Source organism: Geospiza fortis, unplaced genomic scaffold, assembly GCF_000277835.1.
Source record: "Geospiza fortis unplaced genomic scaffold, GeoFor_1.0 scaffold546, whole genome shotgun sequence".
NCBI lineage: Eukaryota > Metazoa > Chordata > Aves > Passeriformes > Thraupidae > Geospiza > Geospiza fortis.
This window is the reverse complement of record NW_005054612.1, coordinates 148,003-162,270: the sequence shown is the minus strand read 5'-3', so window position 1 is coordinate 162,270 and position 14,268 is coordinate 148,003. Positions and strand designations below refer to the sequence as shown.

The window sequence follows — 14,268 nt, the reverse complement described above, 5'->3', positions numbered from 1 at the left end:
GAATGCTCCCACCCCCCCTTCCCTGCAGCAGGAAGGTCCAGCTGGGGGAAGCAGAGACAAAGCTGGCCAGAAAGGTGGCAGAGTTCTCCTCTCACACCCTCTTTGTGTTGTCTTTGTGCCCCCTCATGCTCTGTGAACAGCTGCAGGCTGAAGACTAAACAGCACTGCATGTCCTTTGGTGCATCACCCACACAAACCATCTACAAATCTGGATTTATCATGGATAACTCGTGCTGAGGAGTGTGTTTGTCCTCACACTTGGAACAGTTTCACTCTCCAAACTCAAGGAATTCCTTCCCCAGGCAGCCAGCAGCACTCACCATACCAGTGCAGACCCTCCATGTCCTTCCAGGTCCTCGCCTGAGCCATCATGTCCTCGGGCATGGTGGGCAGAAAGGAGTGCTGGGGAGGGAAAGGGGAAAACAGTCACAGAAGGATCTGGGAATCAGCTCTGTCCTGCAGCAGCCACTCACTGGGTCTCTGTTCCCACTGGAGAACAAGAGACATCTGAGAGCACAGGTCAGGCAGGTGATGCAGATGTGGATTTTCAAATTCACCTTTGAAAATCTCCTCTTAGAACTGTCAGTATTGTTAAAATCCCCTCTTAGGACTGTCAGCATTATTAAGACTTACACTTGCACCCTCCAGCCATCCTGCAGTGCATTGCTGATGCACCCTGGTGTGTACCAGCGTGTTCCCTCACCCCTTGGGCAGCCAGGAGCAGCAGAGCAGCAGCTCCCTGCCCCTGCCCCAGGAGCCAGAGCTCTCTGAGCAGGCAGGTCAGCACAGGGGGAGCTGCTCTCAGCCAGAGCTCTCTGAGCAGGCAGGTCAGCACAGGGGGAGCTGCCAGCTGCCCTCAGCCTCGCTCACCCAAATATCAGCAAAGGTATTTGCTTCATCCTGCTCAGGATGGAGAGGTGCCTTGAAAAGATGCCAGAGCTTGGTGCTGTGCTAATTAACCCCAACAGCACTGCAATAATCCCCCCAGTGTTTCACAGCTCAGACTGAGCTGGAGCATTGCTGTTGAGAAAGAGGATCCAGCAGACACAGGCAAGAACCAGGGGTGAGCTCCGTGCCCTCACCTGCATGCTGTGAGGCTGGAAGGCCAGGTTCCTGAGGGGCTGCAGGACCGGGCTGTGCCCACAGTGCAGCAGAGCAGCCACGTGCACAGCCATCTCCACCAGGGCTCCCTGCTGGCTGCGGCCCCGCGGCTCCACGGCCAGCCCAGGCAGGGTGTTCCTCACCAGGGCAACTGCAAGGTGCTGCAGCTCAGGGGAATTCAGCACCTGGCAGCTCTGGATGAACTCAATCATTGCCTCCGTTTGCTGAAAGCACAGATTGGAAAGAGCTAAAGCCATCAGGATACTCCCCACCCAAACAAAGAGCGCTGGCAGCTGCTTCCCACACTGGGTTACCCTGCTCCCAGAACCTCCCCAGCCTGCTCAACTTGGGCCATCACTCTGGCTGGGGCACAGAACCAAAGCTCCTCCACCACTGATTCAGATCCCCTTCCTCCTTACCCACAAACAGGTTTGTCACAAGCTGCCAAAGGGGAGTGTCCTACCTGCTGCCTGGGGATGTCCTACCTGCTGCCTGGGATGAAGGCTTGGATGCCCGTACAGGGCAGTGACCTCTCGGAAGATGGCCAGGAGCAAGTGGGCAGATTCCAGAGCTGGGGGGCTGCTGGAGGCCTGGGGAAGAAGCAAGGATGTGGCTGGGAACAGGCCAGAGCTGCCCCAGCTACAGTGGGAAAGTAAAGAAAACCTGCTTGAGCACAAGCCCCAGTGACCTCAGGTGCTGGGAACAGACACTGCCCACGGGGACACAGCAGAGCTGGGGCCATGCAGGGGTCTGGGGGAGCACTGGGCTGTACCTCCTGGGCCTCGAGCAGCCCCTGGGCCGTGCCCTCCATCATGGCTCGTCCCACGGCGTCGCGCACGGCCCGGTAGCCCTCCCCCCACACCAGGTACCGGTCGATGTGGTGGGACTGGCTGTGCTGCACCTGCCAAGAGAACAGCCATGCACAGCTCTGGGGACAGCCACCCAGCTGCAGGGGGCACAATCCCCCCTTCCTCCCAAGCCTTGGTGTTGTCTTGATTTTTAAAGATTTTCTGAGCCTTCTGATGTTGACATTCTTGTGATGAACTTTCTCACACACTTTCTGTAAATAACTTTTTTTTTTGCATTCTTTAATGGAAGAGGAGAAATTTGATGGACTTTTAGTTTATCCAGTGTCATTGGAGAGGTGGCACTTTCACCCTCCAACCCACTGTCACTTTTGGAAATCTATAAATGTTGGAGTCAGAAAATAAACTTCTCTTTTCCACCTTGAGAGCAGCAGCGTGTGCACGTTGTGTTATTTCATGTCCTACAGTGACACCCTGGGGCATTTCAGGCTCCCCAGAGCAGCAGCAGCAGCAGCCATGGTGCTGCCAGGACAGACTCCACTCACCCAAGAACCAGGACAAGCCACCTCCCAGCCACTGCCACTCTGGCCCAACCCCAAGAGCCACACAACAGCAGGAACACCCCAAGCAGCACAAAGTGAAGGCAAAGAGGAGACCAGAACCATCACCAGGAGATGTCTCTTGTCTACCTGCTGCAGAATTTCTGCTGGGAACACCCAGCTGAAGCGTGGCTCTGTGACCAGCTTCTGAGCAAACTCCATGCCGTGCTGGCTGGCAATCCTCCTGACCAGGTACACACGGTGCCAGTCATTCCTGGCACGGCTGCAGAACTTCTCCACACTCTCCAGGTAACGCTGCTCGTCCCTCATCTGCTCTGGCTCTGGAGGGGAAAAAAGAGGTTAAAAAACGAGGCAAAAGCACATCTCATCCTGTAAAACTTTTCTGTCTGCCCCAGCTGTAGCACCAAGTCCCTTTATTAGTACTGTGTTATTAAACAGAAGAACTTCAGAGTTCTCCCTTCCTCAGGTGTTGTCTGGAGCACTTCCTCAGCCAGATTTCAGACAATGATTCATTTCTTTGACAGGGAAGGTATAAACTCGTCAATATAAACTCTTAATCCCTTCTAGCTGTGCAGAGCTCTCATTCATATAAAACAATAACCCTTACAGCAGTCCTGGGGCTCAAGCAGCATTTATGCTTTAAAGTTCAATTTAGTGGGCTCTAAATAAATCTCACTGTTAGCATCAGGAGGATAAAATAAATCTCCTTCCGCAGTAACTACACTGGGGTCACCAGCACAGCCTTGCTACCAGTTACAGAGCACTTGTAACACCAGGTACAGGGCACAGGCATGACTGACACCCCCAAGGAAAAAGGGAATTGCTGCTCTCCTTCTTGGCCATGCACCAGAACAGGTCCTACTAGCAGGGCACAGGGCATGCCTGTGTCCCACCAGAACAGGTCCTACTAGCAGGGCACAGGGCACTGCCTGTGTCCCACCAGAACAGGTCCTAGCAGGGCACAGGGCACTGCCTGTGTCCCACCAGAACAGGTCCTAGCAGGGCACAGGGCACTGCCTGTGTCCCACCAGAACAGGTCCTAGCAGGGCACAGGGCATGCCTGTGTCCAGCCCAGCTGCCCTGCAGGCAGCATTTCCAGCAGAGCAAGCAGACTCACGTGTGTGCTGCTGCAGGTGGAAGATGAGCTCTGCAGCCCTGCCCAGGCACAGGCGCACCTCGGCCACGGCCTGCAGGTACTCCACAGAGGCTTCCTGGGGAGCCCCTCTGCTGCTGCCTGGCAGGTAGTGCTCTGGGAAGGCTCTGGCCTCAGGCACACTGTTCCCATGCCCACATCCCAGGCTGTCCTCTGACTTCTCACACATGGAATCCTAGAGAGAGGGCAGAACACTGGTGAGTGGCAGAGGCACCTCACCCAGCCACCCCTGTGTCCCCATGGCACCCACCTACCCAACCTGGGGGTGCCACGAGCACAGCAAATCATCCCTGCACCCTCCAAACCATCCCTGCACCCTCCAACCCCACTGCCATTGCTCCTTCATCCTAAACATCTGCCAAACACCATTTCTAGGATGTGCCCCAGCTGTCCCACACTCCCCATGCTTGGAGCTGAGCAAGAGCCATGAGCAGGCTGTGAATAACACACATTCCATGTTCCATGATGCCAAGCTCTACCTGTCTGTCCCTTAGCAAGAACACAAAGGGTGAGGTGATTTTAACTACAAAGTCAATTAAAAAAACCCTATAAGTAACAAAACCTCTCCCCCTTGCTGTGACATTTGTTTCAAGTTGTCCAAAGCCCTGAATTATGCAAGGGGAGGAAAGGGAACAATCCAAAAGGGATAATGATTTAAGTTCTGCACAGTGATTTAAGGGTCTGTGGAGACAAGAAGGCAGTTCAGCACTGGGCTGCTGCCATGAGCAAGGCCCTGCTTGCTGCACTCCCGTGCTGGAGGTTGAGGTTTAACACCCAGACTCTTGTCCAAGGGAAAGAATTTATGTAACACTGCAAAGCCACACAAGCCTTTCCTTGAAAAGCAAGGCTCATTCCTGAGAGCAAGTTCTGCCCAGGTGACTTGGTATCAACTCCTTCTGGGCTTTCTAGTTGGAAAAATAGTTACATACACAAGAAACACGCCTAGAACTGCAGAAGAATTTCTGTTCTTGACTTTTTTTACTCATGAAATTACAACAGTTTCCTGGCCCAGCTCTTACCTCCAAGCAGTTGACAAAAAGCAGGTAGAGCTCTTTTTTGTCATTTTTCTCTAGGAGCTCGTTGTGCTCCACCTGGGACAGGTAACGCTGCACATCATCTTTGACTTCATTGAAGCTACAGGAGAGAGAGAGACCCTGACACAGCTGCCAGGACTGCCCCTGCTCTGAACACAGCTCCCAGAGCTGGCTGGGTGACAGCTGGGGTCACTCTGGATCCAGCTGCAAGATGGAGAAGCCCTTGTGCCGTTTTCTGCAGTGACATTTGGCAATGAGCCGGGCTTTGGTCATCAGCAGAGCTCAGTGAGCACTTCAGGACAAAAGGCACCTGGTTCAGGGGTGGTCACACCTGAGAAGGGGCTTTGTGCCCTGCCTGCAAGGGGAGGCTGGGAGGGCTGTGGGAATGGGGGTTCTGTGCAGCAGACACAAGATCAGTTAAAATCCTGATTAAATCTCCATGAATGAGGAGTTTTGCTTTGCTGACCTAGATCAGAGCAGCTACTCAGCCACCTTGCAGAACCAGGCATCCACCCTCAGCAGAGGGTTAGTGAGGGACAGCCAGGTAAACCTTGCACAGGCTGCTCACACTGCACCACAAGCCAGCCAAGCTGCATGACTAATGCAAAGACTGTGAGATTTTGTGGTGAATGTGAGATTCAATGAAACTCAGGGAGGCGAGGAGAACAATGGGATGGGTTTGATGAGGAACAGAGCTGAACCTGGCCTGGCCTAACCTCCCTCAGCTGATTGTGCCCACCTGTACTTCAGGAGTAGCTTCAGCATCACAGAGCGGATGATGGGAGTCTCATCCACCTCATCATTAAATGGGGACAGGAATTTTGTGTAGACAGCTGGGTGATCTGTGGAGACAAGGGAAGGACAGGTCTGGCAGGTGAGAGAAGGTGGGGACAGATCCAGCTCCATAAGACAGTGTGAGGGTGAAGGGAGCTCACCTGGGCCTTTCACGAGGCTTCTGTGAACAAAGAGCAGGTTCAGGAGCCTCTGGATCACCTCTGGCTCAGGGGGCTCGTTGTCCTTGAAGCACATGGTGGTGACCATGTCAATGAAGAAATTGTTGCACCTCTGGCGGAACAGGGCCTTCTTTGCTATGGCAGCTCTGGGAGGGGCAAAAGCAAACACAGAACCCCTCAAACCACAGAGGAATCCAGCACACACAGGCAAAAGTCACCCAAGGGAGACACTTTCCAACCTTCCCAATGAGATGATCCCTGAGGTCCCTTCCAACCCAAACCATTCTATGATTTGCATGTTTTTACAGAGGCCAAGGCAGCTTTCCCCTTTTTATAAACAACAGAACAGACAGGGCCTGTTCAGTTGCAGAGGGATGAAGCAGAGTTCACCCCCCACTCTGTTCATGATGACCATCTCAGAGTTGAGAATTTCCTCACAAAGCCTCCCCCCTGAATGCTCCCACCTTGGAGAGGGTGGCTGGAGTACCTGAGCTCCTCAGAGACAGTTAGCTCCACCTCCTCCTCCACAGCAGCCCTGCAGCAGGGACAGTACATCTGTGCTGGCACCAGCCACTGGCTGATGCACTTGTGGCAGAACACGTGGTTGCAGGGCAGGCAGACGGGGTCCTTTGGCTCTCCCAGGCAGATGGGACACGGCTCCAGACCATGCCTGGAATCCAGAAACAGCAATGAGCACAGCTGCTGCCATCCTGCCTCCCCAAAAGCCTTGAACATGTTCAGCTGCAGCTAGACCAAGAGCTGGCTCACTGCTCAGCTCAGGGTGCAGAGCCAAGCAGGGTCATTGCTCTTCCCTTGGCTTTCACTGCACCCATGCAGCACTGCCACAAGTGTGCTGGCAATGTGCCTGCTGGCCCCTGCAGCCTGCCCCAGCGCCAGTACCTGCAGAGCCTGCTGCTGACCTCGTCCTTGCACCGGCACAGCACTGTCAGCACTGCAACAAAGGTTGGATGGGACTTCATGTCTGAATCGTGCTGGAAACACTGCAGAGGGAAAGGACAAGGCCCAGTGACTGAGCTGCAACACCTGAGAGCAGCATTCCCACGATCAGCAGAAGAGGGAAGAGGTGAAATGGCAGCTTTGCTCACCTTGGCAAGAAGCAAGGTGTATTTTCTCACCAAGCCCTCGAATTCGGGCATGAGGGCGCGGATGCCCAGCAGGACGTGTTCCACAAAGAGTGCCATGGCAAACACACGGCTCCAGCAGGCCCTGGGGGGACAGCAGGCTGGCACCTGAGCAGGAGCAGCAACCAGGGGCTCACTGCTGCTCCTGCTGCCCTGCACTTCTCACCGGCTCTGCACTTTGGCTTTCCTGAGGGGTTTTTGTCAAGGACAGAACATTCCAGCACTTCACCCAGGGGGCTCAAGGGCCTGGCCTGGAGGCAGCACTGCAGCAGGACCAGCAGCACTGCACACACCTTCTCACACCTCTAACTTCTATCTCAATTTCTAAAATACCAATCACAATTAGCTGCACTTTCTTCACTTCAAATAAACTAAATGAGGACTGTGAGAAACTGGGGTAGTGCTCTGGGCTCCCTTCCAAAGGACAAAATGCAGTGAAATTCCCCATCTCTTGAGTCCTTATGCACAGAGGATGAAGTGGGGAGACACTGCTGGTTAACAGGAACCTGAGGAGAGTTTTAAATAACCCCTGAACCCAGATGGAATGCACCACATGATACTGCCAAATTTAGAGAGAAAATCTGCAGGAGACGAGGGGAAAATAAAATGTGGTTCTTGCTGCTTGGTATGCAATTGAGCCCAGCAGGAACCTGGAAAGGTTTGCAAAGCCTGAGAAAAGCAGCACCAGAACAGCTTCAGGCTGCTCCAATGCCCAGAGCACCTCCAGGCAAAGAGCAGGGCTGTGAGCAGAGCTGGGTACCCACCTGAGCTCCCTGAGCAGCTGGTGGCAGTGGCTGCCCCTGCGCTGGGCACCCTCCTCTTTGCACAGGAATTCAATGGGCATGTGGAGGTTCTTCACCCTCTGCAGCCAGAGCTCAGGGGGGGCTGTCTGCACCAGCTTCTCCAGCTCCTCAGCACACACCATGGCAGCCAGCATGTCCAGAACCTGCACACACACAGGGCCAGGGGTAACAACAGCAGCATTTCAGAATTACTTATGGACCCTGGGCTCTGTCTGGTTTGCTACAGCACGTGCTCTACTGAATAATGTTCTCCTTGATTATCTTAAACTCTGCAATTCTCATGTTTGTGGCTTGGCTCGTTAGCATGTCCTATTAACTCATGCAAAAGCAAGCCAAACTATTTTAAAACCTGCTTGTAGCAGTAAGAACACAGCAGATCATTCCCAATTCTGAGGAGCCCCAGCCTGTGCTTCCCCCTGTGCTGTGGCTGAAACCCAAAGGAGACTGAAGAGCAGTGCAGACAGAGCTGCCTGCCAGGCCTGAGGCAGTGACTGTACCATCTCAGAGCGGGGAATTCTGTATCCTTGCTGGCCCAGGAGGTAGCCAGTCACACGGGGGTACACAGCCAGGATCCTGGAGAAGTTCTGCAGGCGGCTCTTGAACTGGTTGTGTGCCAGGTGGGCCCAGGGCAGGGAGGGCACCAGCTCCTTTCTCCAGGGGGACTCTGCCATCCACTCCTCCACGCAGGACAGGAACGCCACTCGCAGGCACTGCAGGGGTGGGACACGCAGAACCAAAGGTGAGAAAGTGCTTTCATAATTCATTTTGTACTGGAAAGCCTGGCACAATTCTCTGAAAGATGAGAATCACTTCCCTACAAAGACAGCCTTAAATGTGTCAGTTTATGCAGGTTCTGCCTTTCTGAGTGACCCCAGTGTCTGCTCTGGGGTTCCCTTGCTGCTGGGCTGTCCCAGAGGAGATTCCCCAAGGCAGGACTGATTCAGGAGGACACATTCACAGGACTGATTCAGGAGGACACATTCAAAGGACTGATTCAGGAGGACACATTCACAGGCATCACGCTCTCCTCCCCATCTGAAGCATTTCCAGCCCCTGACCTGCAGCTCCTCCTGGGAGGACACACCGATGGTCAAGACAATAAAGTCTGTGATGTAGCACTCGAAGAGCATCTGCCTTTCTCCCTCAGTCAGAGAAGAGATGAATTTTCCCAGGGCAGTTTTCTGGAAGTATTCCACAAACTTCTCAGCATGGCCTGGAAAATGAGGATGCAGAGAAAAGCTGGATGTTAGGAGGAAGCTGGCTTTGACACAGCATCTATCCTAGAGACACTGACACCTCATTAATCACTGATGCATCCAGCACTCCCCTCATCCAGGGCACTGAGGAGGGACTCAGGCCAGGCCTTGTCAGCCCAGCACCGTGTTGTATTTCTGGAATCTCACCTTGTCATTAACTCCTGGCTGCTCCACAGCACTTTGAATGCAAGGGCACAGAACAGGTGAGAAAGATGGATGGTGAGAAGCACAAAGAAAAGCTGCCTGCACAGAACTCTGCTGGCTCACAGGAGCACAGAGAAACTGAAGGTGACTCCAGTGACAGGGGGGGCACAGCAGTGACAAACCAGAGCTCAGAGGGCAGTGGATGGAGATGCTGAAGCCAGGCTCTCACCTTCAGTGTTTTGGATGTACTGAGCCTCCAGCCACATCTCTTCCAGGTATTCCTTTATCCTCCAGCTGAAGGGCATCTCATTCCCAGCATCAGCAGATACCATCATGTTGTTCTGCACCAGGATTATCTCTGGCTGAGGGCTGGGGGGTTAAAAGGTCATTAATGCACTGGGCTGTTGTCTGGGAAGCTCAGTGCAAACAACAGAGGCAGAGACTGCAGAAAGCAACTGAGCCCTAGGAGGGAGGGGACAGAGAAGGGGAGAGAACTGCAGGACTCTGAGGAGAACAGGCTGAACTGTGAGCAGTGCCCTGCTGCCATCAGGGGCAGCCAATAAACAATACCCCTCTGCTTTGGGGGGTCAGAGGCAGTGCTGGGCTGCTCCTGGTGCTGCCAGCCATGGCCAGCCCAGCCCAGCCCAGCCCAGCCCTCCTGCTGCTCCCCAGGCTCACCTGTTCTTCCCCACCCCGGGAGGGACACTCAGGAATTTGGAGTCACTGAAGATGAACATCCACAGCTTTGTCACCCACTTGGCTCCTGGCCTGGCCAGCAGCTCCAGATTGCCATTCCTGTCCATGACAGCAATCAGGAGAGCCAGGAAGGGAGTGACCACCTTCTGCACTCGTTTCCACAGGGTGTGCCTTGGGGGAGAGAGATGGAGAAATCCAGAGGGAATGTGAGCAACACCATCAGCAAAACAGGGGGTGCCTGTCCCGAATAACTGCTGACATTTGCATGTGACAGAATCCTAATGCTGCCTTTATGGGAAAGAATACAACCAACAAAAACCCTGCACTTCTCACTCCTGGCTCACCTGTAATCCTACTCAAGCACTTGTGCATCCCTGTCCCAGCACAGCCCCTTCAGCTCTAACTCCCCCTTCCCCAGGAGAGGCTAAAATTGCCTTCAGAGAGTTTCCAGCACAGCCTGGAGACTGACACTGCAAATGTTCACACCAATTACACAAAGCTGCTGTCTCTGCTGCACGGGTGCCACTTGCAGACCCTTCCTGGGAGGCTGCAGGTGACAAGGCAGCGCTCACCTGAAGGTACCTGCCTCCTGCAGAGCACTGAGGTTGGAGGCCTCCCGAAGCACCCAGTTTTTTGGGTGAAGGGAATTTTCTTCTTGCTTCTTCAACAGGCTGGAGAGACGAGCCTTGGTGATCTTCAGGAAAGAGGCTACAAAACAACAGGGAACTGGTGTTTTCTCTTCTATTAGCTTGGACACAAATATCCCACCAAGCACAGCATTTGACAACTGTTCCAATAATTGGCCAAGTGGGGAAAAAACCAGCCAGCAGAGTGAGAGAAAGAGCCACCACTTAAACAGCAGAAAAGCCTTACACCCACCCACACACTGCAGCAGACACATTCTTGGGAGAGCCCCCTTGCCTGCACCACAGCAAGGACCTCTGCATCCCCAGTGAGCTGTTTTGGTGGTCCCCAGATGCCCAGGGACTCCCTGCAGCACACACCTTTCAGCTCATCCTCTTTGGAGAAGAGGCCAAGCAGAATCTCAATCCTCCTCCTGCTGCGGCTCAGGTCCTCGTTCTGGTCCCTCAGCATGCCCACAGCACTCTGCACACAGGTCCTCAGCAGCACCGTGGTGTCCAGGATCTCACCCTGCCCAGGGAAACAGGGTCATTCCCCTGGAGCGACCCTCCTGGCCCCAGCACACTCCCCTGAAAGGTTCCCAGGCTGCCCCAAAGGGCCTGCTGCCTGCCATGCCTGGTCCCAGCTCCCATTCTCAGCTCTTGGCTGCCAGGAACATGATGCAGCTTCTGTGGCCCTTCCAAACTGGCCTGTGACACAGCATTTGTGCTGAGTTGGGATTCCTACAGGGGAAAGATTCAGCAGTTTGAGGAAAGAAATGGAAACAATCGATGTGACCAGGGAAAATGTGCCCTTCCTGGGAAATGCTCCATGTCCCTGGTGCTGGCCATGTCCAGCTGAGGCTGCCGGGGCACACGAGGCAGTGTGAATGTGGCTGCAGCACAGCCAAGCCCTCAGCCAGCTCCAGCTCAGAGCACACAGCTGGAGTGAGGCTCAGGACCACAGCTCCCACCCCCAGGGGAAGAAAGGCAACAGAAAATTACAGCTGATGTCTAAAAATCAGAAGAATTAAATGACTAAGGCATTTCAGAGTCCTTATTTCTTCAGTGATGCTGATTTTGACTGGGCAGTGGGGAGGAGGAACTTGTGTCTGATCAGTAACATTCATGATGCAAATATTGCTGATTGCTTTCAGGTGAAGGGGACACAAAAGGTGGGCTGCACCCATGGGTGACAGAGCAGAGAGCCACAGTGACAGCTGAGAGGCAACAAATGTATTCTGAACTGACCTCCTGGTGCTCTGCTCCTGGCACTGGTGTCCCAGCCTCCACCTCCTCCTGCTGTGCTTCTCCACTGGCAGGCAGAGCTGCAGCTAAGGTGGAGAATGTTCATTAGAAAGCAGCAGTGCACTCCTGCATCAGTCAGACCAGAGTTTATTTTAGCAGCTGCATCCCAGAACAGCAGAACATCTGTCAGAGAGCCATTAGCACTGCATGAGTAGCTGAGATTCACCTCTCAAACACAGCCACAGCTGCTCGGGCTGTCAGGCCTCATGCAGCAAGAGCTGGAAGAAATGTGACACTGAGCTAATGCCTTGAGCTCTCCCTGACTCCTGTCAGGCAGTGTGGTGAAAGCAAAGAGAGTAAGAAAAAGCTGAGAGGAAAGAAAGATCCTTGTCAGTCTCTGCCATGCAGCATCTGCTGCCTCCTGTGCTGGGACAGAGCACTCAGGCTGCTGAGCAGTGCAAATGCCACAGTTGTGTCAAAAAGAAAAGGGAAAAATACCAAATTAACTTGCTTGATGACCTAAGGCTGCAGTAATGAATTAAATACAAGTTAGGAGCCATGTGGTGACCCCCCCAAAGCCAGGTGCTGAGCAGGGAAAGTCATCACACACGCTGTGCCAGGCATCAGCTCCTGCAGTACCAAGTGTGGGGCCACAGCTCCCCCTTTCCCCTGCACACAGCTCACCTCTGGCTGCAGCTGGATCCTGAGAGAACACCTGGCTGATGGTGAGGTTCTGCAGGGCTGTCAGGTCAGAGATCATGTCCTTGGACCTGCGGAGGTCATCGATGTGCACCGACTGCCACAGCCCTGCAGGCACAGAACAAGGAATCACTCCCAGCCTTGTTCTTCCAGAGCAGCTCCCCCAGAATTACCTGCCAGCCCCTGGGGTTACTTCAGAGGTCACTCTCACCTCTTGCTGTAAGAGGGGAGAGCACAATGCCCTCAGAACCTGCTGCTGCACATATCCCTGCCTGACAGTTCCAAGGTTCTGAGGCTCTCAGAAGCCCCCAGACCCAGAGGAACCTTGCTGGACACATCAGCTCCTGCTCCAGAGCCCCTGGAGGACAGCACACCCACAGAGTTACCCTCGTGGCTGTGTGCTGCTCTCCATGACTGCAGAGGGGACCTGTCTGTCAGCAGGCAGGGCAAGGTGCTCCCAGCCAGGTACTGCTCCCCTGGGCAGCCCTGTGGGACAGGGAAGCAGCTCTGACAACCCACAGGACACACCGAGTCCAGCTTCTCAGCATTTACAGGAGCAGTGAGCAAGAGAAATGATTGCCTGAAGGGACAGATGGGCACACCCACCTCCATGGAATCCCACGTAGGAGGTGCCTCCTTTCAGCCGGGAGAGCTTCATGATAAAGTAAACAAAGACAGAGACCTCCCCCAGGACCACCTTGTTGATCTCATTGACAACGGTGTACCTGCAGCAAAGAGGAAATGCTGGTGGCACAGCAAGGGCACACAGAGGCCCATGGACACATGTCCTGTCCCAGAACACACACAGGTGACTCCCACTCCTTCCTCCCAGCTGTGGTGCTGAGCTGCCACCTCCAGCTGTGCCCTGAATGATCCCGTGACCCTCAGCCCTTCGGAATTCTGCAGCCAGTGGCCAGAATTCACACTTCAAAGGGGATTATCTGCTCATTTCACCCAGTTTAGCTTACTCTGACTTGAGTTATGGATTATTTGAAATACAATCAGTGCATTTGGATCCATTCTGCTACAGAATAAAGGATTGCAGATTGCTGAGTGTGAGATCCCCAAACAGCACCAAACACAAATAACCAAACACAGGGAGGGAGGAGTGGCCAGGCAGAACTGAAGCACTCCACACCCACTCACTTGGCTGAGGCAATGAGCTGGGCATTCTGAGAGCCATCTTCAAAGTCTGTCTGAATAATGAGGACTTTATTTCCTGTAGTGGAATCCAGGAAATCCCTGAAGAGTGAAAAGAGATTTAACAGAAGTCACAGAGTATAAAGATCAAACATTAAAGACCACGGAGCCAGTCACTCCACATTAGCTTTGGCTGCTGCAGGGGGAGAGAGAAAACCACCAAACCCCATCTCATGTGATCGAGCTGACAAGATCTGTCCCTTGTCAGCAGATATTTGGGCAGAGCCAGCTCCCTGCCAGCACAGCCTCCCTTCTCCATATGAGCTGCTCTGAATGCTCTGCCCACACACCCTGCACACAGCTGCCAGCCCACTGCAGGGAAACCCTGGCCCGGACTCACCGGATGCCCCTCAGGAAGGAGAACTCGGTGTCAAACTGCTGCAGGAACAGCAGCTGGGGCCTCTGGGCCTTGCCCTGCACCTCCTTCTCCAGGCAGGCAACGTCAGCACTGGTGAGCAGCCGGGAGAAGGTGGTGACCTGGGGAGAAAGGGGCAGTGATGCAGCACCTGTGCTTGCAGGGCTGCAAGGCTGCTGCAGAGCTGCACCACAGCCTGGCCTGCTGCAGAGCTGTACTGCTCCCCAGCTTGCTGCAGAGCCGTACTGCTCCCCAGCCTGCTGCAGAGCTGTACTGCTCCCCAGCCTGCTGCAGAGCTGCACTGCACTGCCCCCCAGCCTGCTGCAGAGCTGCACTGCACCCCAAAATCAGCATTTATTTGCCGCTAGCGCTGCACACCCAGCACTGCAGCGCACACAGGCAGTGCCACGCTGCAGCCCTGGCACACGGAGCTGAGAGGGGCTGGGAGGGCTGGCAATGCCCCAGGAGGGCTGGCAGCGCCCCCGCCCCACCTCCGTG

General features: G+C 54.3%; 1 protein-coding gene across 1 annotated transcript in view; it reads right to left on the bottom strand.

Moving 5' to 3' along the window:
- Positions 1–14,268, bottom strand: part of RNF213 (ring finger protein 213) — a 42,682-nt gene that overhangs the window by 7,087 nt on the left and 21,327 nt on the right. The window contains exons 27-50 of the mRNA XM_031064662.1: positions 13,756–13,892; positions 13,362–13,457; positions 12,822–12,940; positions 12,201–12,323; positions 11,520–11,602; positions 10,653–10,800; positions 10,221–10,356; positions 9,631–9,819; positions 9,182–9,321; positions 8,611–8,765; positions 8,050–8,262; positions 7,514–7,695; positions 6,714–6,834; positions 6,508–6,608; positions 6,095–6,277; positions 5,590–5,753; positions 5,394–5,496; positions 4,640–4,754; positions 3,585–3,795; positions 2,597–2,787; positions 1,874–2,002; positions 1,587–1,691; positions 1,083–1,325; positions 321–402 (exon numbers count right to left, since the gene is read on the bottom strand). Coding sequence (XP_030920522.1) covers positions 321–402; positions 1,083–1,325; positions 1,587–1,691; positions 1,874–2,002; positions 2,597–2,787; positions 3,585–3,795; positions 4,640–4,754; positions 5,394–5,496; positions 5,590–5,753; positions 6,095–6,277; positions 6,508–6,608; positions 6,714–6,834; positions 7,514–7,695; positions 8,050–8,262; positions 8,611–8,765; positions 9,182–9,321; positions 9,631–9,819; positions 10,221–10,356; positions 10,653–10,800; positions 11,520–11,602; positions 12,201–12,323; positions 12,822–12,940; positions 13,362–13,457; positions 13,756–13,892 — 3,469 coding nt within the window. The remainder of the gene's footprint in view (positions 1–320; positions 403–1,082; positions 1,326–1,586; positions 1,692–1,873; positions 2,003–2,596; positions 2,788–3,584; positions 3,796–4,639; positions 4,755–5,393; positions 5,497–5,589; positions 5,754–6,094; positions 6,278–6,507; positions 6,609–6,713; positions 6,835–7,513; positions 7,696–8,049; positions 8,263–8,610; positions 8,766–9,181; positions 9,322–9,630; positions 9,820–10,220; positions 10,357–10,652; positions 10,801–11,519; positions 11,603–12,200; positions 12,324–12,821; positions 12,941–13,361; positions 13,458–13,755; positions 13,893–14,268) is intronic.